The sequence below is a fragment of the Prinia subflava genome, chromosome 5, assembly GCF_021018805.1.
Source record: "Prinia subflava isolate CZ2003 ecotype Zambia chromosome 5, Cam_Psub_1.2, whole genome shotgun sequence".
In the NCBI taxonomy this organism is placed as follows: domain Eukaryota; kingdom Metazoa; phylum Chordata; class Aves; order Passeriformes; family Cisticolidae; genus Prinia; species Prinia subflava.
The window spans coordinates 40,615,225-40,642,834 of NC_086251.1; the positions used below are offsets into that span (position 1 = coordinate 40,615,225).

The 27,610-nt window shown below is 45.1% G+C and overlaps 1 protein-coding gene across 1 annotated transcript; it reads right to left on the reverse strand.

Moving 5' to 3' along the window:
* Window positions 1–546: 546 nt before the first annotated feature.
* NEK9 (NIMA related kinase 9) lies at window positions 547–27,589 on the reverse strand. The gene is made up of 22 exons (XM_063399005.1): window positions 27,399–27,589; window positions 26,153–26,330; window positions 23,095–23,150; window positions 22,156–22,226; window positions 18,283–18,388; window positions 15,212–15,343; window positions 14,098–14,208; window positions 13,464–13,528; window positions 12,489–12,539; window positions 11,562–11,754; window positions 10,188–10,332; window positions 9,021–9,221; window positions 8,563–8,609; window positions 7,583–7,738; window positions 7,044–7,152; window positions 6,352–6,513; window positions 5,806–5,976; window positions 5,534–5,593; window positions 4,763–4,953; window positions 4,368–4,532; window positions 3,450–3,662; window positions 547–3,054 (listed from the first exon to the last, which is right to left on the reverse strand). The coding sequence occupies exons 1-22, from the start codon at window positions 27,585–27,587 to the stop codon at window positions 2,932–2,934; spliced, it is 2,895 nt and encodes a 964-aa protein (XP_063255075.1). The 5' UTR covers window positions 27,588–27,589; the 3' UTR covers window positions 547–2,931.
* Window positions 27,590–27,610: the final 21 nt, after the last annotated feature.

Sequence of the window (27,610 nt, forward strand, 5' to 3'; positions counted from 1 at the left end):
AACATGCTGCATTTTTAGCATCCAAATCTCTAGTGAATTTTAAGTCTTTAACTCTGCTCTGCCTGTCAAGATATTTCACAATTTAATAAAACTTCTGATAAAAGTGGCAGGCTTTAAGTACAGTGGGCAGGAACAGTTCGCTGAGCAGGTGTCAGGCAGGTTCTCCCTTCCTTAGGCCTTAATGATCTGTGAAGATCTGAGAGAAACAGGTACTTCTTCCCTCTAAGCCCCTCTTCCTATTACTCATTTCCCCGTTTGGCACTCAAACTGAAGAAATAAACACACACACACACAAGCTCCTGACGTCACTAGGAGGAGATGTAGCAGTATGAGAAAAGAACGGGTTTTTTGTTTGATTGTTGTTGGTTTCTCTTAAGAAAGGGACAGAGAAACTACTCTTTTTTAACCACAGCAAAGAACCTAAAAGCCCTTTCACCCTCTTCCTATAAGCAAAAGAAAATAATCAGAATCAGAATACCACAAAACCAGATGACTGTATGCATATTTCCCTCTCCTCTCTTGGAAAAAAAAGACAAGAAAAAGAGTTCAAACACAGGAGTATGAGTTTAAACATTTATTTAAACAGAAATTCCAAACCACTCCACCCTTTAACCTTTCAAAGACAACAACAAACTAGTTTTCAGCCAGAGTGTCAGAGCAGGCATAAGTTGTGTTCCACTACAACAACTCAGTAGCAACACTAGCAGAGACCAACATATATGGAGCTAGCACTGCAAGAAGGGGAGAAGTAAAAAGGGTTTGAAACTGCTCAAAGGCACTTCTGCCTGCCTGCCTTTCTGTTTTCAGCCCAAGACAAAGGTGCTACCTTTAAACTGCTTTTTTTGTTGCATAGCTGGCTGGTGTGAAATCTGTGGTCTGTAACAGGCACAACCTGGATAGCGTGAATCCTCTAAGGCACATATGAGATTGCGGAGCACAGGGCATCCTGTCGGGAGCCCCAGTCCTCCACTAGATCCGAGGGGAATCCAGTCTGTGCACCTAGCTTCCCAACTGCAGAGCATTGAGAAATGAGGATAGCAGTGCACTGCAGGAGAGCGACTCTCAGCAGCTTGGTGCTTGCTTATTGGACATGGCTCAGGCTCAACTTTTCAGTCCTCAAAGGCACTGTTACACACGACCAACGACCCTCAAGCTGGGACCCTGACCTGAGAACTGGCTCCAATACACGTGGGGGCAAGGAGAGCAGAGTCACAAGGGCAAACAAGCCTGGCTGTACCAGGGCACCTGATTCTCACCACCTCCCAGGAGGGCTCTCCTCCTGCCCTTCTTTTGGTAGCAATGGACAGGCACACCGGAACGATCCTTGCCCTGGACACTGCATGGGGAAGACAGCACTTGATTCAGCTCCCAGATACTAGCAATAGGCACCAAATAAGTATTTAAGGAGCATTACATCACGAGCAAATGGTTTGGCATCCACCTCAAGACAAATGAGGAATGCTGGATTCCCTGGAAGAGTCTCTCAAAAGAAGTCTGTCAGAGGTGATACGATATCCACCTCCAGTAGACCTAAGGCAATTCTAGTAACATGCCATTGAGGGAGATCATTTAAGCCTGATGAAATCATAACCCCACTCTCACGGCAAAGGTGAGAGAACTTAGGACTCCTAGGAGAGGCCATGTAAGGCAGGGGAGGCTAGCTGCTCCCAGGGATCCTACCAATTCCATAAGCTTTACTTCAAAGTCAGTTTGGTAATAAATTTAAGGGGAATAAAATTAACCTCATTCTCTAACAGAAAATGAGTACATCTTGAGCATCAGACCATGCCTCTTCCCATCTCCAATTTTCTTGGGAAAGCTTCTCACTTCTTGAAAGAAGGTGAATTCCGGACTGAGATTTGATCATTCATGGTCTTTGGGGAAGGCTACATCCTGTGACCACAGCCATAGTGACCTATTCTGGGTAGGAAATGGCATTCCAGCTTCATCAGAACACTGAGTGGAAAAACACGGACTTTCCCACACCCACACAGAGTGTAGGCACAGGGACTGAGCAGAAGAGAAGCCAAGCAGGGAGCAGCTACAGGCTTATGCCAAGAAACCAGAAACTCTGGCACTCAAACCAAGTTGAACAGCTGGAGAAAGAAATGAGTAACTTAGTCTGAGGCCCAGATGCTTGGCATCTGGTTGGGAGGCAGGTGGTCTGAGATTGAGAACTACAGATCCAATCTCAGACAGTCCCACTACTGCTACAGGAAACACCTGATTCACTCATCTCGGTGCACTGCCTGGAAGTTGGAAAGCCCTCGGCACCCAGAATAAAGCCTTCAAACTCTGTCTATGCAGACCAGTGGACACAGCTATATGGCCAGAAGCCATGCCTCGAGGCCAGGGACATGCTGTCTACTATTATCTCCCTAAAAGGAACATCTCCACTGCCTCCAGAATGATACATTTGCTGGTCCCTCTGCGCCTCAGCAGAGGGAAGCAGCCTCACCGGCGGGGCCTTACCATGTGGTAAGGAAAGAATCCTTCACCCCTCTGACATTAAGGTGGTGAGTCTTAGGGTTCAGCCAGCTTCAGCGTAAAACATGTTTCCTCCTCTCATCCAGAGATGCAGTGATGAATACTGGGGTCCCAAAGGCAGCTCCCAGGAAACAGTGAAACAATGAAAGGGCCACAAGCTGCTACTGGAGCCATCGCCATAATGGGGCCGTTCTGCCTGATGTGCAGAATTGACAGATAAGGTACAAAGAGGAGCTGCTGCTGCTTCAACCACTGAGCTGGCCTAGAGCTCAAGGGCCCTCCCCCTCTCAAACTCACTCCTAGTTCATATCAAACGTACATGGGTGCTGCTCTGGAGCCTCCGGCCTCGCTCCTTGTCCGCGAGTGACCTGACGCCAGAAAAGCCGCTCTCTGCATTCGGTTAGTGTGCTGTGAAGTTAGATGGATCCCAGTGGGCTCAGGAGACTAGAGGTTGGAGCGGCACGAGTCCGTTCCCAGGAGACACCAGGAATCTGAATCCACATCAGGTTTGGGATCCACTTCCATCTCCTCTTTGGTTGTCTGTGTTCCTTTGGAATGAACCTTCACCTGTCAAAACACACAGCAGTTACCCAAACAGCGGCAGGACTAGCTGCAGAAATGCTAGAAGCTGCACAAGGCCCAGTTTGTATTCTCCACAGCTCTTTGTGACTCTTTGCAACGTCTGACTGCCCATCCCGTCTCATCAGGAGAAATAAAGGTAAATCCCACGTCCCTCAAAGAGTGGGCTGTCATCAGCTTCTTCTTAGCTTCATTCCTGTCTTGCTACTGTCAGAGCCTGCATCAGCAGCTTCTACAAGAAACAGGCATCTCTCTTAGTCCCACTAAATTCTGTTCTGATAGAGATGGCTGTTAAGAGCTGTTTCTTTCTGCACAGTCTCCACAATCTGCAGGAGCATGGTGAGCCCTGAGCACGGATGTGCTCCCAGATGACGGATTCTCACCTGCTGCATTTCCTCCATCCTCCTGCAGAACCGCTGGAGTTGGGCACTCAGACGAATGGTTTCCTGCTGCAGCTTCTTCTGATCATCCAGACACTGTAAAACCAGGCCTCGGAGGTGTGTCACCTCCACTTGCAGAGCACTGCACATGCAGCCTGCACCAGGAGATGCATCCTTCCCTTCACCACATGGTAAGGTTGGACTCAGACAAGTAGGCTGCAGAGACATGGAAGGAAGTCAGGCCAGGTTTGAGTGCAAGGCCAGGAGCTGTATATGCCACAAGAAAAAAACATGCCCAGAGTGTTATCCCAGTTTGTTCCCCAACTTGAGAAATTTCTAGCAGGCAGGGTCAACAAGCTACTTCTCCTTCTGTCTTCTGTACAAAGCCACTAGCTTCCTTCTTTTCCTGGGAAGGTTGTTCCTGTCCTCCTATCACCAAAATCCTTCCGGTTTCCCCCCATTTCCCTAAGCGTAGGATCTGTGCCTCCTCCTGGGACAGAAAACTCCTAGAGTTAGGTAGTCTCACTATACCAATTCTTTCTATATCAATTCCTTCTATATATCTATATCAATTTCTACATCAATTCTTCTTCCTATCTCACAACAAATTCTGCTTTCCAGATTTCTGTTTTCTGCTAGGCTTCTGAGCCCTTGGCTTCTCTTTTTTTTCCAATTGCATTATACACATTTTCCCATAGAACTAATCTCATTATTTTAAATCTGACCAAGAATCAGCTTTGTGTTCTAGATCCTTGGGAATTTTTCTCTTTGCAGCATCATCTCTGATTATCAGCCCTCCTATCTTCATCCAGATGAATTCAGCCAATCTAACAGTCTCTTCTCAGATCTGCCTGTAATTCAAACATTGCCATTTATGGTCCCCAAGAGCTTTTAGCCAAGCATTCACGTTGATAACATTACCCAGGGGTCTGTTTTGGGCTTGTTTAGTCCAACAGGTTCCTCAGAAGCCACTTTGAGTCCTTGAAGTTTCTGGTAAGGAAGAGTCTCCTTCTCAGGCTCTGAAGATGCCATGCTCAGAGGAAAGGGGCTGTCAGGCATGGGGATGAATTCAGCATTCTCTAGCTCCTGGATACACAAAAGCAGCTCTGTCAGGCCTGCCAACTTCCCACAGGTCATTTCATCTTCTCAGTCTATGCACCAACACCCTCTTGTGGTTAAACAGGCAGCGAGGCCTTAAGGGCTCTGTGCAACACGGCTCTAAGAACCTATCCGAGTATCCCTCAAAGATGGAGGGGCCCACCCAGTTCTCCCAGCCTAGATCCCCATTTTAAGGCATTTCTGAGGAAGCACATTACCTGCCGCAGCCAGCCAGGGCAGGAGCTGCTGTCAGCACTGTTGCCTCCCTTAGCTTCTGTAGTGCTGATCCAGCCCCCCAGCTCACGATCTGCTTCCATGGTTCCCCGAAAGCCTCCACTGGGACTGGGGGTTTCCGCTTCCTGTTCATTATCCTCTTCCTCTCCTCCCCCAGTTGTGCAGCTCTGAGCCACTAGCAAACAAAAAGTGAAAACTTTATGCTTTTCCCCACCTATGCTATTGGCAACACCTATGTTGCCAAACCCCAGATGGGGCAGAGAAGATGCACAAATTTATACTGTATGGTCCCAGTGAGAACACATGCCAGCATTATCTCCCTCAGCAGTTTAGCTCCTAACTCTCTGTAAGGGCTCTCTGTAAGGGCTTGTGTGCAGCAGTCTTTTGCAGTTTCTTGGGCCCAGGCCTCCTACAGGTCCAAGAAACTAGACTCCATGTCTACAGCAGCTGCTCCATAGAGCCCTTCCCCTATCAGCTCCCTTCAGTGAATTCCTCTCAGCTTTTCCTTGTCAAATTTAAGTTCCTTAACTACAAAGGCCTCTCTGCACTCATGTTGTTTCTTCTCTGTTTCAGTTGTTTCTTACTCAGGTTTGGGCCATCCCTTCCCATGCATGGAATTAACTAGATTTCTTCCCTTTGAGCTCTTCTGTGAGGTCTTTCAAGTACAGAGGAACCATGCTGCAGGACAAACTTGATCCACTCAAACTAACCACTGAGTGGACTTAAACCAGAGCTCCCCAGAGCAAGTTACTTACCAGTACCAATGGACAGACCACTGCTGTTGGATCGTATTGTTTTGGAGTTCAACACCTTTTCTGCAAGGAGAGAAGCATGCTTTCAGTTAGAGTGCCACACAGAAAGCAAGGTAACTCCCACAAAGCCAGTGTTGCAGGCCAATGGCTCAGAGCAGCTTGCCACATTTCCCTCAGAAATTTGGTCTGTTCTCAGGCAAGATTTATACTCTCCTGGGAAGAGAATATATCATCATAAACAAGATCCCAAAGCAACATCCTAAATTTACACTTACCAACAATGATGATGGTGTGCCAGCCACGGCACGACAGGTCTGGAACATGATGCAGTGATCCAAATATTGGCCGAGGCCACGAGGTACAAATATCTGAGCCATGAGCTCTCTCAGTCGATGTCATTGCCAGACGCCCGTTCCCGCCATTACCCCAAGCAAAGATATGGTTGTCTGAGGAGAGAGAAATTCAGGGACTCAGTTCCCTCCCTCCTTCTCAGCCTGTAATTACTGTAAGGATCAGTCTTTCTGCTGTAACTGCTATCCCAAAGTATCTAATCCACCAGCTTCATTTTGACAGTGGGAGAACAAACCAATAACAAACCTAACAGGCAGCCACCAAGTCAGTACTCTGCAGCCTTAGGGACAGCAAATACTTGGGGCTGCACAGAGGCAATGAACAGGGCAAGACAGCCCCAGCCTAGGAGGATTTCTTTATTTCAATGTTGTGCTATGGGGCTGGTAAAAGAAGTGATCAGTGGGAGCCAGTTAACCACTCTGCAGATTAAGTTCAAAGTAACCCACCACAACTTGGCAAAGTTCACTCACCGTCAGTAGCAGCTATGGTGAATTCATCTCCACATGAAACCCTGATCACCTGCTTACCCCCCAAGGGGCCTCCCAGCAGGTTTATTCCTAGGTGCTTCTTATAGTCCCCAACACCAAGCTGTCCACACTTGTTGGAGCCAAAGGTCAGCAGGCGGCCTCGCTCTGCAAGGAGGAAGGAGGAGACAGTCACAGCGAGTGCCCAGCTCTGCAAGCAGCCATGATACAGAGCACAGGCAGCAACAGCCCAGGAACAGGAATGGCTCTGCTGAGTGGCCAGCCAGGCTGGAAGTGCCAGCCAAAAGGAATGGGTTTTGTCTGGAAACACCTCCCCAGCCCTTTCTCCTACTGCCTCCCTTTTCTGATGCGGGGGGCTGGGACTTCTCACAGCTCTCTGACTGATGTCGCTTGGGCAAAGCCTAAGTTGATCATAAATGATTCCTCTGCTAGCCCAGAGCGTGATTCCTCCCCAAATTTTTTCTCTCCCCTTTGAAAAAACAGGAAGGCTGACATTGCTGCTTCAGCTGGCCAGGAAACAAGACTGCTGAGAAACAGGAATCCCGAGTTCCTGGAGCAGGGGTAAACCTTGCTACCAAGAGCAAAATCCCCAGTGTCAAGGGCCAGGCTGAAAGGGCCAAGTTGATGTAATGTAATTCAGCAAGCAGCATTCAGTTCTTACTGCACAAGGTTCTCACCATCAATAGAAGCTGTGTGTGTCTTCCCTGGAGAAATGGTACGGATCTTGTAGAAGGACAGCTGCTTGGCCAAAGTGAGGGAAGTGGCGTATGGCACCTCGCAGTATGTCTGACAAGATACGAGTAAGCACAGAGTGAAAAAATCACACATTCATCAGCTAAGACCTACTCAAGCAAGTTCAGGTCTGACCAGGATATTACACCTAAAGTTTAGGTTTAGGTTTAATGGATCTAAAGTCTAGGTTTTAGGATCTAAAGACAGTCTGAAAGCAAGTATGATAAAAACTGCCAGAATCCATATCACTGGATAAGTCACCAGAGCAGCTCACTCAGTTTCACTGCCTCAGATCTGACATAAGCCCACAGGGCAGACAGAAAACTGAGGAACAAATTGCATCTTCCCACAATCTCAGTATCCATTGTCTTGACTGGAATTAAAGCATTGGCACAAAGCTAACGAACACTCTGTCACAGCACTTCCATTTCCCCTTATACTGCTGATTGCTGGGAGCTGGAGGCAGGGATCCAAACGCACTTACATCATGATTGATTATCCCTGATGTGCACTGATTGAGGCCCAGCTTGTTGAACTCGTTGAGTCCACATGCCAAGACTTTGCCTGTCTGGGTAAGCAGGAAAGTTCCATCACAGCCACAGTGAACGGACACAATGTTTAAGGTCTTCGGAACATCCACCTAGGTGGAAGAAATATATCCTAAGAAAATAAAAATCCCAACACCTATTACATGGAAGCTGGCACATGGAAAACATATGAGGGTAGAACAGTGGCACAGCTAGTCTGGACACTATCGATAGCCAATACAGTTCATTTGTATAAGAATACCATAAAGTCTGTAGCATATGAAAACTCTGGTCACAATGCAGATATTCACAGCAGACACCAGTGACCAGCACAGGAACCTGAAACAGGATGCATAGGCAGCCTGGCCAGATGGGCTCTACAAACACCAAACCCAATCAGATGAGCAGGGCTGGGTTTGTGCCTGTGCCATGTAGGTGTGATACTGTGTGATCACAGATCTTTGGCTTCCAGGCACGTCTTTATTTGTTTCCAACCTCCAGTGGGTTGGAATACTCCAGTTACCTCAGCACTGTATTTCAAGAGGGTTTTACTTTCAACTAATCTCTAACTCATTATATTACATTCAAAGACTTGCAGTAGTTGCACTGCTGTGAGTTTCCTCTACAGATCCACAGTAAGCCCTTTGGTATTTCTGACTATGATTTCTACAGCATTAAGCTGGCATTTCCAGTTCCATCACGGAAATCAGAGCAATGAAACTCTAAGCTATGATGCTGTCTGGTTTGTGAGTGGTATGACTATGCTACAATCTCTAGGAGAGAAACAAAGCAAAATGAAGTGAGGAAGCAAAGATAAAACCCTTTCAAATTCTATGTCTCAGAAAAAACACCTGAGCCTCAGAGAGACAGCACTTCCAAAAAGAAACTGATTTGGATTTATGCCCTTGCAGATCTTGAGAAGTAGTCACAGCCCTACCTTCTGAGGGGTGTAGTGATCTTCTTCTGAATCCAAGCCCAAGCGTCCTGCAACAAGGAAAATACTGCAGTTAAAAATGGCCTTGCCAGGTGCCCATATCTAAGAACTGCTATTGTCTCTCCATAGTCCCAAAATAATCTTCCTACAGAACTAGAATGTCCCTGCTACCCCACATCCATCATCACCTGCCAAATCCTCAAGGGAATCCAATCCCACTCACAGAACCATTGCCCTACCCAAAGGGAAGCCAAGTGGCACCCTAGAGCTTTCCAGAGCAAAGTCCTAAGGCTTCAGTCACCAATTCCCCATTTTTACAAAGAAAGGAAGTCCCAAAGAACCAATGTTTTTACCCCCAGGATGTATAGCAGGCAGCCCCCACCCAGGCCCTGCATTCCACAGCTGCACCAAGCCACTTTCCAGCAGGCATGTCCCAGTGCCTTTAGGGAGACTCTACCTACCGTACTCCCCACAGCCCCAGGTGTACACTTCTCTGTTCCTGGTCAGCACTGCCACATGGTTATCTCCACATGAGACCTGCTCCACAGCGTTGGTCAGAAAGAAATCCAGCTGCAGGGGCTCAAGCACTTCAGAGCCATAAGCCTTGTCCACGCCAATGCATCCATAATAGTCTGAGCCGAAGGCATACACCTGGCCCTCATCTGAAGGACATGAGGGAAGCTTGGTCAGCACACAGGCCTCGTGTTAGGCTGCACATTAACCTCTTAGGACATGGTCAGAGCAACTTCTTTTCTGAAATCACCCTCCTCTTTAGTGCAGGAACATGTCTGACTATAGAGTCCTTTCTTGTTCATGTTAAGATGGATTTTACATGACAACCTGCAGCTACTTCAGTGCCAAAAATCTTTGGTTGAAGCTGCCAATTTCTTTAACAGTAACCCACAAATTGATTCTATAGCTACACCTAAGTAACTCCTTCCTTAAAATGACCACCTGAGCTTATCGGTGTCAAATCTCTGCCTTTTCAGCCCTGGCAAAATAAGCTTGAAACTACCTTCTTAAGAATCATTTGCATGGGGAAAGCAAGTCAGATTTTCCTGCAACAGACAACACCACACCTAACACATCCTTTGAAGTATGGGCAGGGACTAGAGCTACCAGATGACAAGCATTCTGAATTAAACAGCAAATCCTAGACACACATTCTTTTTCATCACTGTGTGATTCTTTCTCCACACAGCCCAAAGAGTTTCAAACATATCTACATTCTCGACTTCAGGCTTCATTGTCTTTAGTATGAGCATGTATGGAGAAAACACATGCACTGGTAATAGCCGAGACTCTACACAGACACATAGATTTGTGGTCAACACCCAGTTTTATCACCAAAAAGGATCACATCCTCCTTCTTGGGAGTCAGTATCTTCCTCTGTGTAGTAATGTTGATCTATCTCAAATGTTGAGATATAATCTATCCCAAATGTAATAACGTTGGTACTATCCTCAAAACTGAGGGATGAATAATATATGGGGCTTTCTCCTTTGTGCACAAAGCTGTGCTAATCTGACGGTGAAAGCAAACACCTCCAACAGCTCAGCAAAGTGAGGGGATTTGTCAATGCCCAGACATCCATAACAGTCTGAGCCAAAGGACTTCCAGCTCTCACCTGTGATGCACACTGTGAAATCATCTCCACAGGACACCTGGCGAATGGCTTTTCCCTGAAGCTTCTCAACATGCTTTGGCTGCCGGTAGGAAGCTCTGTCTCCATGTCCCAGCTGCCCGTGCAACTTGGTGCCCCCCTGCATATTCTGCAAGACAGAAACACCTTCTGAGGTTACTTTTCCACAAGCCCAGAGATGGTGTCAATAATCAACAGCACCTCAAGCTAACAATAGAAGACTGCAAGAAGCAAGAGAAAATGTTCAGTCTGCTCTCAGGAAGAGACGGCTCTCCCCGTGTATACAGCAGGCAACAACCTCAATGGCAGCACAGGCTTTCTGGCAGTGATGAACTAACAAGGAGTGATCCAGTCTCAGCTCAGCAGCTGGTGAGGAATTCCTGCTCCTTTCTCATCTGCCAGGCTACAGAACCTGCTCCCTGTTGCAGGACTAAAATTCATCCTTCAGCTTTTTGAACTACTTTACTAGATCCTAATGGCTGCAAAGAAATGCATAACCTGAAACAAATGTCACTGAAATGGCCTGATATAGCAATTATACAGAAAAAACAAAATAAGTAGTCTTGAAACTAAAACTACTAATAGCCAGCTGAAAGTTTTCAGTGGTTGTTCTTGAAGGAACATAGAGAAAATTACTCCAAGTTGTCCTCCTCATATTTGGATCTTCTTCCTTTCTCATTGACTTATCTTCTAATCTGTTCTAACAGATTCTGTTTAATCAATACAAAAACTCATGGAAGCCTAGAGATGGAGAACACCTCCATGTCACAGAACATCTAAACCTGAGAAGACGGAATTCAATTGTTTAAAATGCATTATATATTGACATCCTTTATTCACTTTAAACTATTCCAGAATTTCCACTCATCACAAAAAGCAGAGTTGTTTAGCATAAGATCCCTCTGCTTTAAGATGCAAGTTGCCTTGCAGATTACAACTGTATTACAAAAAGGTCACTCATCCCACCCAGGATTTTCAGGTCTTGAAAAACCTTCCTCAAAAATATAAAAGCCAACAGAGAATCACTAAGTCTCCGTTGTATGTCAAGTAGTCACGAATGGAATGAAGAGATGCTTGACTCAGTGTCTGGGTCTACAAGACCACCATCTACAAACCTCAAATGCACAGCAAGTCTCCAAAACACTTCCTGTCACAATGGAAAATGCCTCCCAGAAACATGCTTGCCTTAAGACACTTGGGTGAGCCCCAAATCAGATGGCCTCAGTGTCCACTGCAGTCAGATTTCTCCCTTTCCAAGCTTGCTGCCCATCTGATTCCAAAAGGCTCGTGAACAGTCAGCAGCAGGTGTGAACCCTCCTCTCCCGCTCTCACCCTCTGCCTGCAGTTTGTCTCACTTACCACCCAGGTGTAGAGCTCCTTCTCCACTGTCACCACTGCAAAGTGCGTGTTACCAGCACACACCTGGCGTGCACTGCAGCCACTTTTGATGGCATCCAGCTTCTGGGGGGTGGACTTCCCACCGCCCCAAACATACACCTCACTGGTGCGCGAAGTCACCACTGCAATGGGAGCCTCGTTCATGGTAGTTGACCTGCACAAGACCCCCCAAGAAACACACATGCTCTTTTAAAATAATGAGTTTGCATTCTCTGTCATCATCCATTCTCCTGCTGTTGTCTAGCAGTTTCTTCTTCACAACCATTCATGGTTTTTATTTTCAAAAACTGTTCTTCCAGCTAACTGTCAACAGCCCATGAACTGGGATGATTTCACCTAAGGTGCTCAGATAGTGTTAGTACTTCCAAGTTTATGAGGAAAAATGGTCAAATTCTATCTGATAAATAACAGACAGCCAGCTATACATGTCACAGAAGCTACCTGCTTCACAGAGCAACCCTGCTTACAGGCTTGCTGGGAACTGTGCTGAACCTCTGCTATATCAGATTTTATAGAAGATATTTATATTAATGTAATATTCATCATTCAGACAGTTATATTCCTCCTGCTCAAAGGAATCTGTGTGAAAGGAGAGATCTACATTACAACTCAGATATGTAGGCTGTAAAGATTAAATCCTCAGTAGGATAGATTACAGCTGGATGGGACCTGCTGAGGTACAGCTCCAGCCATACAAAAAAGTAGGCTATAAAAGGCAGAGTAAAACACAGGACAATAAGCATGCAACTGCTGGGTCAAATTTCTAGCATTCAGGGGTCTTCTAAATTACACTATTCCATTAAGGTTGTCACAGGCTAACACTCTCAGTTCCTCTCTGGGGAGCTGTTCTCTCCATACTTCCTTTCAAACACATGTCTAAATAATTACCTTGGTCGCTTATTTGGCCCATTAAGCAGCGTGACTTTCTCTTCCATCTCCCTGCCAAGGGAGAAAAAGGATTTTAGGAAACAGCAACATTGCTCTATGCAATTTACTGGCAAGCAGCACACACAGACTGTTTTCCTTTCCAACAAAATGCTGCTGCCTCTTGGAGGAAACACAGCAGCTGTTTACCAGCTCGCAGAATACACAGTAAGTAGGGCAGAAGTAATGTGCCACACAGCTAACAAACTTCTACAAGAGCTGAGGACAACAAACTACGTCTGTATGAAAATGCAGCCAACCAATACCCACATTGCACAAGAATAATCTTAAATGGCTAAATATTATCGAGATTTGGGCTTTTACCAATGCATACAGCAAGACAAAAACTCTGCTGATCACCAACCAAATGAGTATTGGCATAAAGAACTAAGTCTGCTGTTCCCAAGTAAACCAATGTGGAATAGAAACAGCCCAGAATTATTGTCCACCTTTCATGATGGTCAGACTAAGCTAAATGAGCCACTTTCAATGCAAGTATCTCCCAAAGAGGGAAGCAACAAAAGGAAAGAGTGAGTGTCTCTATACTGAATGATCCATGTATTTTGGATATTTATATTCAGAAAGGCTTTTTCCAATGACCACAAGAGGATCTCTGTGACTCTTCACACACAGAAATTTGAAGAGTAGAAAGAAGCATCCCTCAAAGAGTCTCAGAATGGAACACCTCAAGGTTCTCAATGCAGCAGCTTCTAAGGATGCAGAGACCTTTCCTATGCACCAACAGAACATCAGATCAGAAGACAAGACTGCAAAAATGCACTTTTCCCCTAAAGAGAATGAAGTACTTAAATATCTGCCTCACATCAGTCTAAATTCACTTAAGGACATTGCTATGAAAGCATAAACTCCACTAGTCTACACAAACCCTCCTGTTTCCCCTGTCAGCCATCTAGGTTTCAGGCAAGATCATCTGATTACCTCCTGCGTTTGCTGAGAAGGGGATGTTCAAGCAACTCATCTGCAGTGGGTCTCTTCTCTGGGTCCTGAAAGAAGGAAGCAACGAGTAATTCTCTGGGAAATATTCATCACCTATAACAAAATCTTGGGCCAGAAGACTTCATTCAAGCCTGTATGAACTTTCTTCCTTGACTCCCTTCAGAAGGGAAAGGAATTAATTCAAATACTTAGAATGAAGAGCGATAAATACCACAGACATGCAGGAGGGACTTGCATGCTCTCTAAATGTATTAATACTACATTTGCTTTCAATAAATTAATTCCCTGCAGAAAGCCAGAGCCCCAAGAGACTGTACTGAGATGATGCTCCTACCTCCACAGCACTGCATTAAAAAATAACTGCTTCTGCCAGCCCATTAAATACTTGTCATCAGAGTAAACCCAGCACACCTCCAGAGCCTGCACAAAAGCCTGAGACAAAGCTTTCAGAGGACTGGAGAAAGCCCAGCCTTAGTGATGCCTCAGGCCTCACAAAAATTACCCTGCGTCAACAGCTTACATACTTAAACAGGCATGTCATCCCCCTTCACCCCTGAATTCCACAGCTGAGACAGTTGGGAATGGGTATCCAAAAATTACAAAGTATTCCACCAACCTGATCAAGGCAGGAGTTCACCATCTGGATCAGCTCCCAGGAGTAGACAGTGGAATCAACCTCCATGGCACGATTTCCCTGTACAATCTTCACACAAAGGTTCAGGGGATTCTAGGCAGAAACCAGAAACCAACCATAATGGAACCAGACTGGACAATGTGTCCCATGGGGAGACATGCTATAGGCCACCACTATTTTCTTCTATCCCTGATAGGAAACACACCCCTCTTCCTCCCTGCCTAGCAGGTTCTCTTGAAATCTAATAACAATTCCTACAGAAATGGTACCTCTGATAACTAGGACTTAGTGCCAACATCCAGCTTTTCACCAAATTCTCTAACAGGGCAGGGAGAATAGGCTTCTCTTGGCACGAAATCTCCTGTGCCACATATTGCCATTAAACACAGCACAGCAGCAAAGTTGCTGGGGACGAGAGCCATCCCTGGAGAAAGTCAGGAAAGGATGATATTTTCACACCTTCTCTTTCAGGGGTACCTGAAAGAGTACCTGAAAGAAATCTTGCCTATGGCAGGCAACTAGCAGCTTTTCCCACCACATGGCACAAGCTAGCAAATCATGTGTCAGCCAGCAATGCCCCTTTCACTCTCCCTATACCAGCCTGACAAGACTTCTCTTACAATCAAGCTTTGAGAAGGAGTAACAGGATTAGATCCTTTAAATAGGAAGGCCGGAACTTTTTGCTACAGAATGCTATACAGAAAATTCACATCTAGTATGCTAAAAGAGCAAAAAGACTACACAGTCACAAACTTCCTCCTTGTAGTGGAAAGGATAATTCGTTCACAACCATGATACAAATTAGCACAGTTATTATTCTGCATCTAGTAAACATGGGCTGCAGACAAGGGTGGGTTTGGCAGAAGCCAAGAGAGGCTGCGGCATAAAGGCAGAGGGAAATCTGCACAAACGGTAAGGGGAATCAACACAGGTATTTTCTCTGGCTATAGCTGTCACTCTCAGCCACTGTTTTTCAAATTTGCATATTTAAAAAACAATGAAAGAAAAACATGACTGAAGAAAGCTATCAGCTGAGTGGTAATCTTAGGACAATAAAAAATAAGGTTATTCAGTCCATACTGGTTTGCAGACTTACGGTAGCATCAAAGGTCCTCTTCAGAGTAAGCAGCTCAAAGATGACACAGCCCACAGCCCAAATATCTGATTTGAAGTTGTATTTCACACCCTGGCAGAGTTCTGGGGACATGTAATAAGGAGTTCCAACCAGCTAGGAAAAATAACATTCAAAAATCAGAAATGATGCAGTAGCCTTCAGTTCAGGAGCTCTGTATCCATTATGTTCACACAGGGCAGAGCTAGACACTGACCTGACACAGCACTGAAGTGATACAGCTCCCTAATGTGCTGAAGGGAACAATAAGCACACATTTCCCCATCATCCACAAACCTTTCTGGTCCTGAGCTTCCTAAAAGATCCTAGACACATCTCTTCTCATGCACCTGATGTGGTACATACTGCTCACTAGAGTAATAGTCACAAAAACACAGCAAGGGCTTTCCCCTCTCTTAAATATATATCATTAGAGGTAATCAGGGCCTTAAGTACTGACCAGGTATATGGAAACTATCATGAGGTTAGAGAAAAATGGATCTAGCAAAGCTTCCAAATACAGATGCCAGACCTTAGCTATGGAGCCACTCTGATCACAAGATACTGCCAGGACAAAGGCTGCTCTGTCTCAAAAGAAAAGAAGGGTTCCTTTTGGGTCAGTACATAGAAAGCTGGCTTGAGTCCCACCCAAAAGGCTTTCACTTCAGAAGTGGACTTTCCTGAACAATTGTTCTGTGTAGAACAAACACCCTCACCACACAGAAATCCAAAACCCTGCACATAAATACAAAGGCCTCCCAGGTACTGCAGAAGTAGTGGCTTAGCTCAAAGTCACAACAAGGAGACACAGAACAAACATGATAAAAGATACAAGAATGAAGCTTCCAGATGAATGCAGCTCACTCCTTAGAAAGAAACTAGACAGCAAAACAAAATAAGACAGAATTTAGAAAAAGGAGAAATATTTATAGATGACCTCTTTTCAACTCTCTCAGCAAAGCTCCAAGGACTACAAAGCCTGCCCTTCATGAGACTCTGCAAGTACACTGGCTACCTAATGGGCACATTCAGAATCTGCCATCTCCCTCCCAGTTCCTGTTACAGAGCGTGACTGCTACAGAGTCCCAGCCATGGAAAGTTTAGAAGCCCTAAGATTTTGAGTATCACACAGAGAACTAGGACACTGAACCTAAACCTTTTATAAAGAAAGGATAATGTAAGCTTTCTGTAAGACAGACGTATTTTCTGTATCTTCTTTGGTAAATGGTAGAAAATGGTAAGATAAGAAATCAGTGTTTAGTAAGCAAGATGTGAATATTCTAAAATATCACAATTTGACTGCTACAATTACAAATACTGATAATAACATGTTTTGCACTCATTTCCTAAAAAAATGACTTGCAGTCTGCCACTGGTCATTAGGTTAGAAATTGAGCAACTAGACCAGAGTATAGCGAGCATATAAAAATCAAAATATGGTTGAAGGTGTGTAGTTCAAAACTTTTCATATGTGAAAAAGAAAAAAAAAAACCAAAACAATGCTTGCAGGTGTAGTAGGTATAGATGAATACAGACAACACAGGCAAAAACAAACCTGGAAATTCACAGCACAGAGTGAACTGCCTCTGAGAGTCAGAAGGCCATGAAAAGTGTGGCAAAACAGAAGTGCTTCTGCTGCAGCCCAGCCTAGTGATGGCTTTGTGCAGCAGTCTTGAGTTCCCACTTACAGTGGAACTGCACAATAGCATTCATGTTCTGCAAGAGGACTGGCAAGTATTTAACTACACATCCTAACAGAACAGCATCCCCTCACGTTAAATTCAATCATACAGCCCCGTAAGGGGAAGTGTGAGCTGCCTTGTGTCCCAAATTATAATAAAGGTCTTTAGCAGACAGGAACCTCAGACAATGTCTCCCTTTCCATGCCTAACACTCACCACAGAAATTATTGGAGCTGAGAAATCCAAACTGAACCTTTTAGGTGCCTGCAATACAGCTTACCCTGTGTCATAACTGGCTGCAGAAATGCTTTCTGGCAGGGTTTGGAACAAGGCCAAGACTGACAGCCTTCTGGTAGAATTCACTCTCCTACAAAGCTTAGCCCCCCCTTCAGGAACATTACCAATAAACCATACATCTGGTTACCATAAGAAGCACAAGTGTTTTCTTGCTTCTTCATAATTCAGTTCAGAGCCTGAATATTAAAGAGATTTGAGACATGCCTATGGCACAGTGCAATGTCAGGTACACACATCCAAGCTATCTCAGATCTACCTGAGGCAAAATTTACCTGTTAGCACAGCAGCATGACAAAATTAATTTAATTTAAGCTGGCCTTAACTAGCGCAGAGGGAGAGGTTGTTCTGATGTCACTATAATGCTGCCTCTGTCCTTCAGCTAGCATGGCCTTTGTGTTACAAAGATTCACCTTTAGAAGTACCATGCCTAGGGGAAAGAAGAGCAGTGCTCTCTAGCATGGCTATGCCAGCTCTGGTACAATTCTATTCCCATAGTGGTACCTATCTTTAGTCTACTGCTGCTTTCCAGAGAGACAGACCTCCAAAAGGTAACCTGGAAACAAGCATAACTGCAGGCTGCAACACATCAGCAAAGATACTAACATTAGTGAGATACTGTTAGGAAGTAAAGTTGTAGTGAGGTGAGTGTCAGTCTCCAAGTAATAAGTGACAGGTCAAGAAGAAATGGCCCCAAGTTGTGCCAGAGATTTACATAAAACAGTAGGAAAAATTCCTTCACTGAAAGGGTCAGGCGTTGGAACAAGATGCCCAAAAAAGTAGGTGAGTCACCATCTCTGGAAGTGTTCAGAAAAACCTGTGGATGCAGCACTTGGGGACATAGTTTAGTGGTGAACACACCGGTGCTAGGTTAACAGTGGACTCAAAGAGGACTCTTAGAGGTATTTTCCAACCTGAATTCTATGATACCATAACACTGAGGGAAATTGAGGGGTGAGGGAAAGGAAAGTAACAGAAAACAAGCAGCAAGCATGTACAGTGTCCCAGGTCTTCTGCAAGGTGTGTGGAGATGAAAGAAAAACACAACTCAGTTTGCACACAAAGATGGCAGATACTCACAGTCTCAGCCATAGAGTACTCAGAGTTCAGCTTCTTTGCCAACCCATAGTCTCCCAATTTAATCAGGTTTGCCTTGGTTAGAAAGATGTTTAATGTCTTTATGTCCCTGAAATGAGAAAAAGAAATTCAAATACTCAAATACGCTTCCAGATTTCACAGTTTTCCACACATTACTATACTTCCCCCCCAAAATGAGCTACTTGCTACTCTGCCAGCACTCTGTCACACACACATACAGAGTTCTCCAAAGGCAATTCTGCCCCAAGTAACTGGGCAGTAACTGCAGTTATCCATGTTTTATCACATTCCCCACACAAACACAACAGTTTCAAAAGCTCAGACACCTTATGTAAAGGCCACAGATCAAAGACAGTTCTTTCCCCCTCTCAGTTTCTTCTTGTATGAAGGTCATTGAGCAGGTCTTATTTTTGCTAGTTTTATAAATAGACCCAAGCCAGGAGACACTGAGCTCACTAAAAACATAAGTGTAAGTATGAATATGTATGTATACAAATATAAATACATACATGGTGGGTGTGAAACAAATGCCACTCTAGAACTTAAGGCTAATGTCCTTATCCCTCAAGAAGAACTCTTTATAACATGATACAGGACTCTGTCTAGCCATGAGTTGGCTGAGCTGATCGAGCTGGCTTTGGTCTAGGTTTGAAGGGGGAAGGAGATAAGACCAGGCTGGCTAGACATGAGTCTGCATGCCAAGGCTGGGGTGGAATCAGTAGGGCAGCTGAAGTGCACCTGCACCAATGCACACGTGGGTAACAAACACCAGGACCTGGAAGCCCCTGTGCAGCAGGAAAGCTGTGACACAGCTGTCATCATGGAAATGTGGCAGGGGGGACTTGCACCACGGGAGTGCTGCAGTGACACTGCATAAGGGAGAGGTGAGCAAGGAGGGGCGGTGGGGTGGCTCTGGACAGCAGGGAGCGCTTCGACTGCACAGAGCCAAGGTCAGTGACAACATGGCTCAGTGCCCATGGGTGAGAACCAGGGGAGGACCACCCAACCGGGATGAAGATCCAGATGAGGTTCCATAAGCAGCTGGCTGATGTTTCATGATCACCAGTTTTTGTGGGAGATTTTAACCTGCTGGATGTCTGCTGGAAACACAGCAGAGAGGAGGCAGTCTAGGAGGTTCCTGGAGGGTGTGGAAGATAAATTTGTGACACAGCCAGTTAGAAAGCCTACTGGGGCAGTGCCTGCTGTTTCTGAACAGAGAAGGGGCTGGTGGGAGATGTGGTGGTTGGAGGCCATCTTAGGTATTGACCACAAAATGACAGTTTTCAATTCTTGGTGAAGGAAGGAAAGGGGGTCAACAAAACCTCTACACCTTGGAGTTCTGGAGGGCAGACTTTGGTCTTTTCAGGAAAATGGTTCAGACAGACTCTTGGAAAACTGCTCTTAAAAAAACAGGGTTTAAGAAGGCTGGACATACTTTAAGAAAGAAATTTTAGAGATGCAGGAACAGGCTGCTGGAGAAGCTGGCAGTCCATGACTTGTGTAAGTGCACTCTTTCCTGGGTTAAAAACTGCCTGGGTGGCCAGGCACAGAGCATGGTGGCAATGGGGGCCACATCCACTTGGCAGTCAGTAATCAATGGGGTTCCCCAGGACTCAGTGTTGGGGTCAGTCCTGTTTCATATCTTTATCAACGTTTTGGATGAGGGGATTGAGAGCACCGTCAGTCACTTTGCAGACGAGCTGGGCAGGAGTGCTGATGGGCTGGACAGTAGGAGAGGCTCTACAGTGGGATCTATACAGGCTGGATTGATGGGCTGAGGCCAATTGCAGAGGTTCAGTAAGGTGAAATGTCAAGTCCTGCACTTGGGTCACAACAACCCCAGGCAGTGCTACAGGCTGGGGGCAGAATGCTGGAAAGCTGCCTGGCAGAAAAGGACCTGGGGTGCTGTTGACAGCAGATGAACATGAGCCAGCAGTGCCCAGGTGGCTGAGAAGGCCACTGGCATCCTGGCTGGTATCAGAAAAAGCAAGTGCAGCAGAACCAGAGCAGGGATTGCTTCCCTATACTCAGCACTGGTGAGGCCCCACTTTGAGGCCAGTTCTGGGCCCCTCACTGCAAGAAAAACACTGAGCTGCTGGAGCGTGTCCAGAGAAGGGCACCTGAGCTGGGGAAGGGTCTGGAGCATAGGTCTGATGAGGCATGGCTGAGGGAGCTGGGGGCATTTAGCCTGGAGAAAAGGAGGCTCAGTTGAGACCTTATCACTCTCTTCCACTGCCTGAAAGGAGGTTGCAGCAAGATGGGAGTCATTCTCCTTTCCAAGGTAACTGGTGACAGTTGTCACAAGAGGAAATTGCTGCAGGATAGACCAGGGGAGGTTCAAGTTGGATATCAAAATATTTTTTTCCCTAAATGGGTTTTTAAGCATTGGAATGGGCTGTCCAGGGAAGTGGTAGAGCTACCATCTCTGGAAGTGTTCGTGAAACAACTAGACATGGCACTTAGTGCTATGGTTTAATTGACATGGTGGTGTTCAGTTGGACTCTTGAGATCTTGGAGGTCTTACTGAACCTTAATGATACCATGATTCTATGACATACTATGCACAAGAGATGGAAAGGCTGATGGCCACAAAAACACTGAACTCCAAAACCTGCAGAAAACACTCTTTCCCAGACAGAGTAATCTGTGTGTAGTGTCACAGATCAACACAAGAGGCTGGAAATAGAGAGAAGTCCCCGCAGTATGATATGCTTTTCATGGCCAACACTTGGTAACACCCTCTTTTCCTAACGTACCATCAACAACTTCCCAGTGTAGATCAGGAAAACATCAAGTAAAGCAGCACTTTGCATTCATCCACTTGGGGCATCGCAAAGTCCTGGGTCACTCTGACAATGTCTGCAGCAGAAGGAAATCACTGCAAACATTTAAATAATTGTTCAATTCGTTATTATGGAAGGATTTGGGGCCACACATGTTCAGAGGTGGCAAGCAGGAAATCGCTGCAAAGCAGGACAGACATGACATCTGCTTCAGGCCAAAAACTTAGGCACTACTTTGCCGAATGTAGGCTACCAAGCCCTCATTAGCAAGGCTTGCCAATTACTAAATACTCAGAATGGCAGCAGCCACGATGCTATGCTAAAGGAAACATCCTCACACAGCTATGCCCGTAAGTTAGTGCAGCACATGACTCAGCTGCGCTGGAAGTGGCTGTCTACATGTGCAATACTCCCCAGAACACCAACACCACAGCCTCCCTGAAACACATGTAAGACATGGAATTTACTGCTCCCAAGCAGAAAAGGGCAACAGAAAAAGGTAATTAGCTACACATTAAAATATCAGAATAACTGTCAAAATTACCACTACAAGCTAACAAACTCTATTAGCTCCTTAAGTAAAAGGCCAAAGAAATAAGATTCAGACAAATGCATGACAAATCTTCACATGGGTTATATTAGAGCAGTGGATAAATGCAAAGTCTTCATCACCATTAGCCTCCAGGAATTACAGAATGATGCACACATTGGCTTGCAGCTATTAATTGTGGAACAGGTTGGAACTACCTTTGTCCTGTGGTAAATGCTCCTCCTACCCAGCTTAACAAACATCATTTATGCGTTATCACAATAAAGGGCAAATTTACTTCCTTCCTATGTGGATAAACTCTGCTCACACAGCTGCAGTTCCATTTTCAAACACAATATTTCCTGCACATTTATCACAAGACAGTTTCTCCCCCAATAAAAAAAGGGATTCTTAACATCTAGGAGATCCTATTACACTTTGGAGAGAAGCTCTGTGCTTGCTTTAAACAAAGCAGCAAAGGGGTTCTTCACTCACCCCCATGAGCTGCACTGGTTACCTCAGCTTTCTGCATGCCACACTTACCTGTGAAGAATTCCAGCTCGATGAATGCAGCTCACAGCTGATGCAATTTGAAAGAGATACCAAACCACCATCTACACAGGTAGGAATATAAGCATAATAAGCATAATGTGAGGCTCAAAAAAACAAATTAAAAACCACAAAACCCTACATATGTCCCTGTCACACTGAGGCACAGCAAGAGGGCCTGGCCATACCATTTAGATGCTCTTTCAGCAGTATGAGAATTTTAGAATTTCCTGGTTTGGAAATCTCTAAAAAAGTTATTTCAATAGGTAGATTGTTCTACTTCCATTCACAGTGTCTGTCCTGACAAGCACCAGACATTCAATAAGTGAAAAGACTTAAGAATGACAATTAATGACCACTTGGGAAACACCTACAGCTGTGGTCTCCAAAATATGAATTGGGATCATTAAATACACCCCATGAGCCAGAAAGCTTTAGAAGTCACTATATAAGACAAGTAAGTGCAATCATTAATCAGCTCAGCATGCAGTGAAAGCAGACAGCAAAAAGTAAGTTTAGGCAAATAAAAACAGAAAAAGAGAAGAATAAGATAGATTCAAGGAAATTACTTGGAAAAAACACCCCCTACAAATTATTAAGAAAGGAGAGAAATGAGGGGCCACTAGGAAGAAACACAGAAAGAGGTTTAAAAATTAAATGTTTGCCAAGATGATAAGGTGAAGAAAGCCAGCTCTCTTTCATTATTCCTCCCTTTTTACTATATACTGCTTATTGACAGTTAAAAAGGAAAATAAGACGTTTCAGACAGTCCATAAACGCTTGCAATATTGAACCAGGAGGATGCCAGCCCCCAGATAAACACAGAAATTCCCTGCCGTCACAATGAAAATTCTGAAGAAATACTCAAATAACCATACAGATCCCCAGAACATTAGGCCAGCCCCACTGCTCCCTCAAACCACTCCAAATTACCTCTTCTTCAAATAGCTTGTCTTTCTGTCGCAGGATCTTATCGTAGAGGTTCCCTCCTATAATTAGAGGTGAGTGAGAAAGACAGAGAGGTTCATCTTAATTAATGGCAGCAGTTACTCTGCTCAAGTGCTGCTGGGAATACCCAAACCCCCTAAGAGATCTGATCCATCACTATAGCTCTCTCTCAGCATTCTTCACTTCAACTGTCAGGCACTCACAAAATTAGGTTCTTCTTCCATCTAAGAACTTCAGTGGTGCATTTAAGCCTAAGCAGAGATGATTCTTTAACACCACCCCTTAATACACTCTGAAAAGCAAATCAGTAAGCTCAGCCAGCAGTCCCTACTTTTTTACTTTTATAAGTGCTTCTTGGGGTATGTAAACATGTATTAGCTGTACACCAAATCACGTGAGATTGTCCTGTTCAGCATTATATATACAAATAACACATTAAAAAAGAGAAAGAAAACAATTTTTAAGTCATGGTAGTCCCTGAAAGCACAATTTACTGTCTTTCCCTACCTGCTCCCCAGCTCTGATTGGGCTCTCCTTTATCTGCCCTGCCAAATATACTGGTGCAGATTTCACAAAGCACTGACAACAGCAGTACCACTAACAGAAGCCTGAAATCAGCAGAAATCTTCAGTACACCCCATGACTTCAAAGACAGCAGACTGAAAATCAAGGAAAGCTAAAAGAAATGATACTGAGGGCTGCAGGTAGAGAAACTCCCTGTCAGATCACCACCCAAACAGTAAATCCCAAAACTCTGAGCACCTCCTGTTGCTATTCCAATTCCCAATTATCATATATTATGTCTTAATTGTGATGGATCACTAGGACCATTCCCATGGTGCAAGACAGCCTTTGGTTGCATGATTTCCACAGGCCTCTCAAATGGTAAATGTCCAAAACAGGCTGCAAGGACTCCTTTGAGTCTATTTGAGGGACTTAATTCAGACTTCCATGTTAGGAAGATTTTTCTGATTAAGATTCCCTTCACTTGATTTTTTCTCATTCAGCCTTGCTGTAACTTCTCAACATTTCTTTTTTCTGCCTTATGTTCACGTTTACAAATTAGCTACAAACCACTCTTCACATTCACTTCTGCCTCTTCTTATGAATGTCTTTTCTAACCATTCAAATTTTGCAGGTTTTTAGTCAATTGTGTTCTTAATTTTGCTTTTTTCCCATCTTTTTTTGCAGCTTTTCTGAACCAAAGAGCAGCGTGATAGGCACTGCACTGCCAAAATCCTACACAAGGAGACAAGTTAGCTCTTGACTCATAACCAATACCTCTACGCACACATATGAAAACCAAATTAATTTAGTGTTTGTTTCATCTAATCACATCTAACCTTCCAACATAGGTTATTCTCTTTCCAATTACTGCATTTTATAGGATATTTCTTCCCAAATATATTTCATTTGTATTTACTGGTGTTATCCCATGGTAAATCCAAGTGTTACAGTACCATCATATACACATGGAATTAAAGGCAAATAAATCAATAACTTGGCTTCCTCCTCTGTAAAATAGGGGCAATGTTTACTGAAATTTGAAATTCTTTTCTAGATCTTCAGAAGTGACAAGCCAATTAAACAGTAAAACCTTTGGATTCTGAGGAGTGTCTGACAGTGACTAGTCCAGCCTTACTTCAAAAATTACTCACAAATTACCTTGGGCTTGTACACTGTAAAAAAAAGCAAACAACTATTAATACATTGGCAAAACCACTACATGGAAGTCCAAACAAGATTTCCTCTTTCTCATGTCCCTTGTTCTCTACCATTCAGACACATTCAGGCAACACCAGCTACACACTCATCTCTTGGTTATTATCCCAAAGCCAACAGAGGCATTTACAAAAGTGCAGAGACATCAATACTATGCAACTTTTCTCTGTGCCCTCCAACAAATTTATAATGGCCTCAGGAAGGCAGTCTTTTCAGGGCAAGTAAGTAATTCACACAGAGAGAGAACCCCTAAAACAAAAAGTGCCTCAAAGAGCCAACATTCCCCTATGCTTGCACTGGACTGCACACTCCACAAGCACAAAAACCAGAGAAGAAAAAACAGCTTTGGCCAAGCTGCCAACCAGGGTGTCTGACACCCTTCAAAAAGACTTTGCCCAACTCTGTTGTGCTCTCCAACCTGCTCCAGTGGAAGCAATCTGTTGTATAAGGTGATCACAACACGATGATAGCCCTTTCCAGCAAAAAGTGTTTCTACTGATGAGCCAAGGCTTAACACAAGCCCTACACAAACGCCACATAATTTGCCTGGGGAGCTGTCCCGTTCACCCAGACAGGAAGCACACCACAGTTCTGGGCATGTATCCTCTTCCAGCAGTGTAAGCTGTGTATGGGCTCCCCTTCCTGCTGTCTGAGAGCAGCTGCTAGGCACAAACTCATTGCAAATCCTTCTACTGCACCATCCAAGCTAGGACTGCTTCCCCTGCAACTCCAAACGCCACCATCTGAGCTACTCTTGGACAGAGTTTTAAAATTTTCTCCACCACCAGAAGGACCAGGTTTGTTGTTTGAGTTTTTTTAATAGCAAATATGAAAGCTGAAAGCAGAAAAAAGTCCTGACTGCAGTGTACCAGGACATTTTAAAGCTCTGATTTATAATTGCCAAATTATAAACCTATTTAAGTGACAGTACTGAAAAAACAGCCCCACTTTGTACTGGTAGAGACGCCCAGATAGTTTCATGGTCTTTTCCCACTGCCCTCCTAAAAGAACACAGCAAGGTGCACTAGAAGTGTTTATCACCAATAACCCACTCCTTCCAGTGCACCAGCCATTCAGAAAACTCAAGAAATCATCTACTGCACAGACTGCCTCCACTAACTACTGGGCTTCTTTCTTTAGCACCTGAGACACAAGTCAGAAGGGTTCTCAGTCTCCTCTTCAGGAGCTACGCAGCAGAATTCACCTCCACTCCTTTGCTCTCCAGATGACACTGCACAAGAAATACTCACTGCAGGTTCTGCAGGAGGGTGACCCAAACACGTGGCAGCTGCCTGTTCATAAATGAGAGTAGGGATCTCACCATTACAGTACTCCAGCTCAATCAGGAGCGTGGTGTTATCCATGAAGTGATTGTAGTAGGCGATGATGTTCTCATGCTGCAACAGGGCCAGGATCACAATCTCGTTCAAAGCATCACGACGCTCCTTTTCTGACAGCCGGGTCAGGTCCACCTCTTTCCACACGACAAGGGAATCATCCTGAAACACAAAAACATCTTTCAATTAAAAACACACTGTTATGAAGAGAGCAGTATGCGCCCTTAGAGCAGGAAATTAAAATAGCAAGAAGAGTAAAAGACTTTCCTGTCTCTTATGGATTTCAGACAAATATTCTTCACAACTTAATTCTGAGATTTGTTGTTTGTCTTTAGAAATAGTGATGGCCTGAAGCCATCTTTCTGGCTGGCCAACACTCTGGGAAAAAAACCAAAACCAAAACACCAAACTAAGGGAAAGACATAGGATTTGTTTTATTTCAATCAAGACTAAACATACCCCTGTTTAATAAAGGGAGAACGTTGTATTTTTAATGCTGTATGTACAAGGTCATAAGGTGTTACAAGCATTCAAAGGAAAAAGCCTAAAGTAAAAAAAAAACAACAAACCCAAAACAAAAAACCCAAAACAAACCAATAAGGAAACCAGAATGAATTAAGATTTAGTTTGCCCTTGTTAGGCCCACGTTGTCAGCCATGCTACAAGTGATGCTACAAGACACCTCAAGGTGGCCAGAAAAAAACTGAGGAACTTACCTTTGGAACTAAATCAAGCATTTCTCCTTGACAGCCACTAAAACCACAACTACAATTGAACTGGATGGTGTTAAATGAGTTGGGAGCAACGGGAGGACAGGCTTTTCACCCAGTCTCCCCTGATTATACCCAAATGCTGAGCACCAGAGAGTCACCTGTATGAGATGCCCTCATGTCCTCTGTGACTGGAACAAAACAGAAAAATGAGCAGTCTACCAGCGCCAGAAGAATATTCGCAGTTCCCTGAGAAACTTCAGGGGACCGAGAGACTGGCAGCGCCCAGACCCTGCACCCCTGGACGCTGAGGGCTGAAGCTGTCACTCCTGTCCGGGCTGTTCCCAGAGAGCTGCCGGGGGATGTCACCCTGAGGGCTGTCAGTACTACCCTGGGGCTCTCGGCCGCCCCAGGGGCCGAGCCCTGCTGCGCCTCCCAGCACCGGCGCCCGCCCCTCTGGGAGCGGCCCGGGCCCCTGGGCGGGGGCGGCAGAACGGGCCCCTCTCCGCCGCCCACCCACCTCGGTGCGGCGGTACAGGGTGGCCTCGCCGAAGGCGCCGCGGCCCAGGGTGCGGATGGGGATGTAGTGCAGCTCCTCCTGCTCGCCGGGCACGCCGCCGCCGCCGCGGGAGCCGCCCCTGCCCGAGGACTCGTTGCCGAAGTCGGAGCTGATGGAGTCGCAGTGCCGCTCGTACTCCCCCAGCGACATGGCGATGGCGGCCCCGCTCGGCC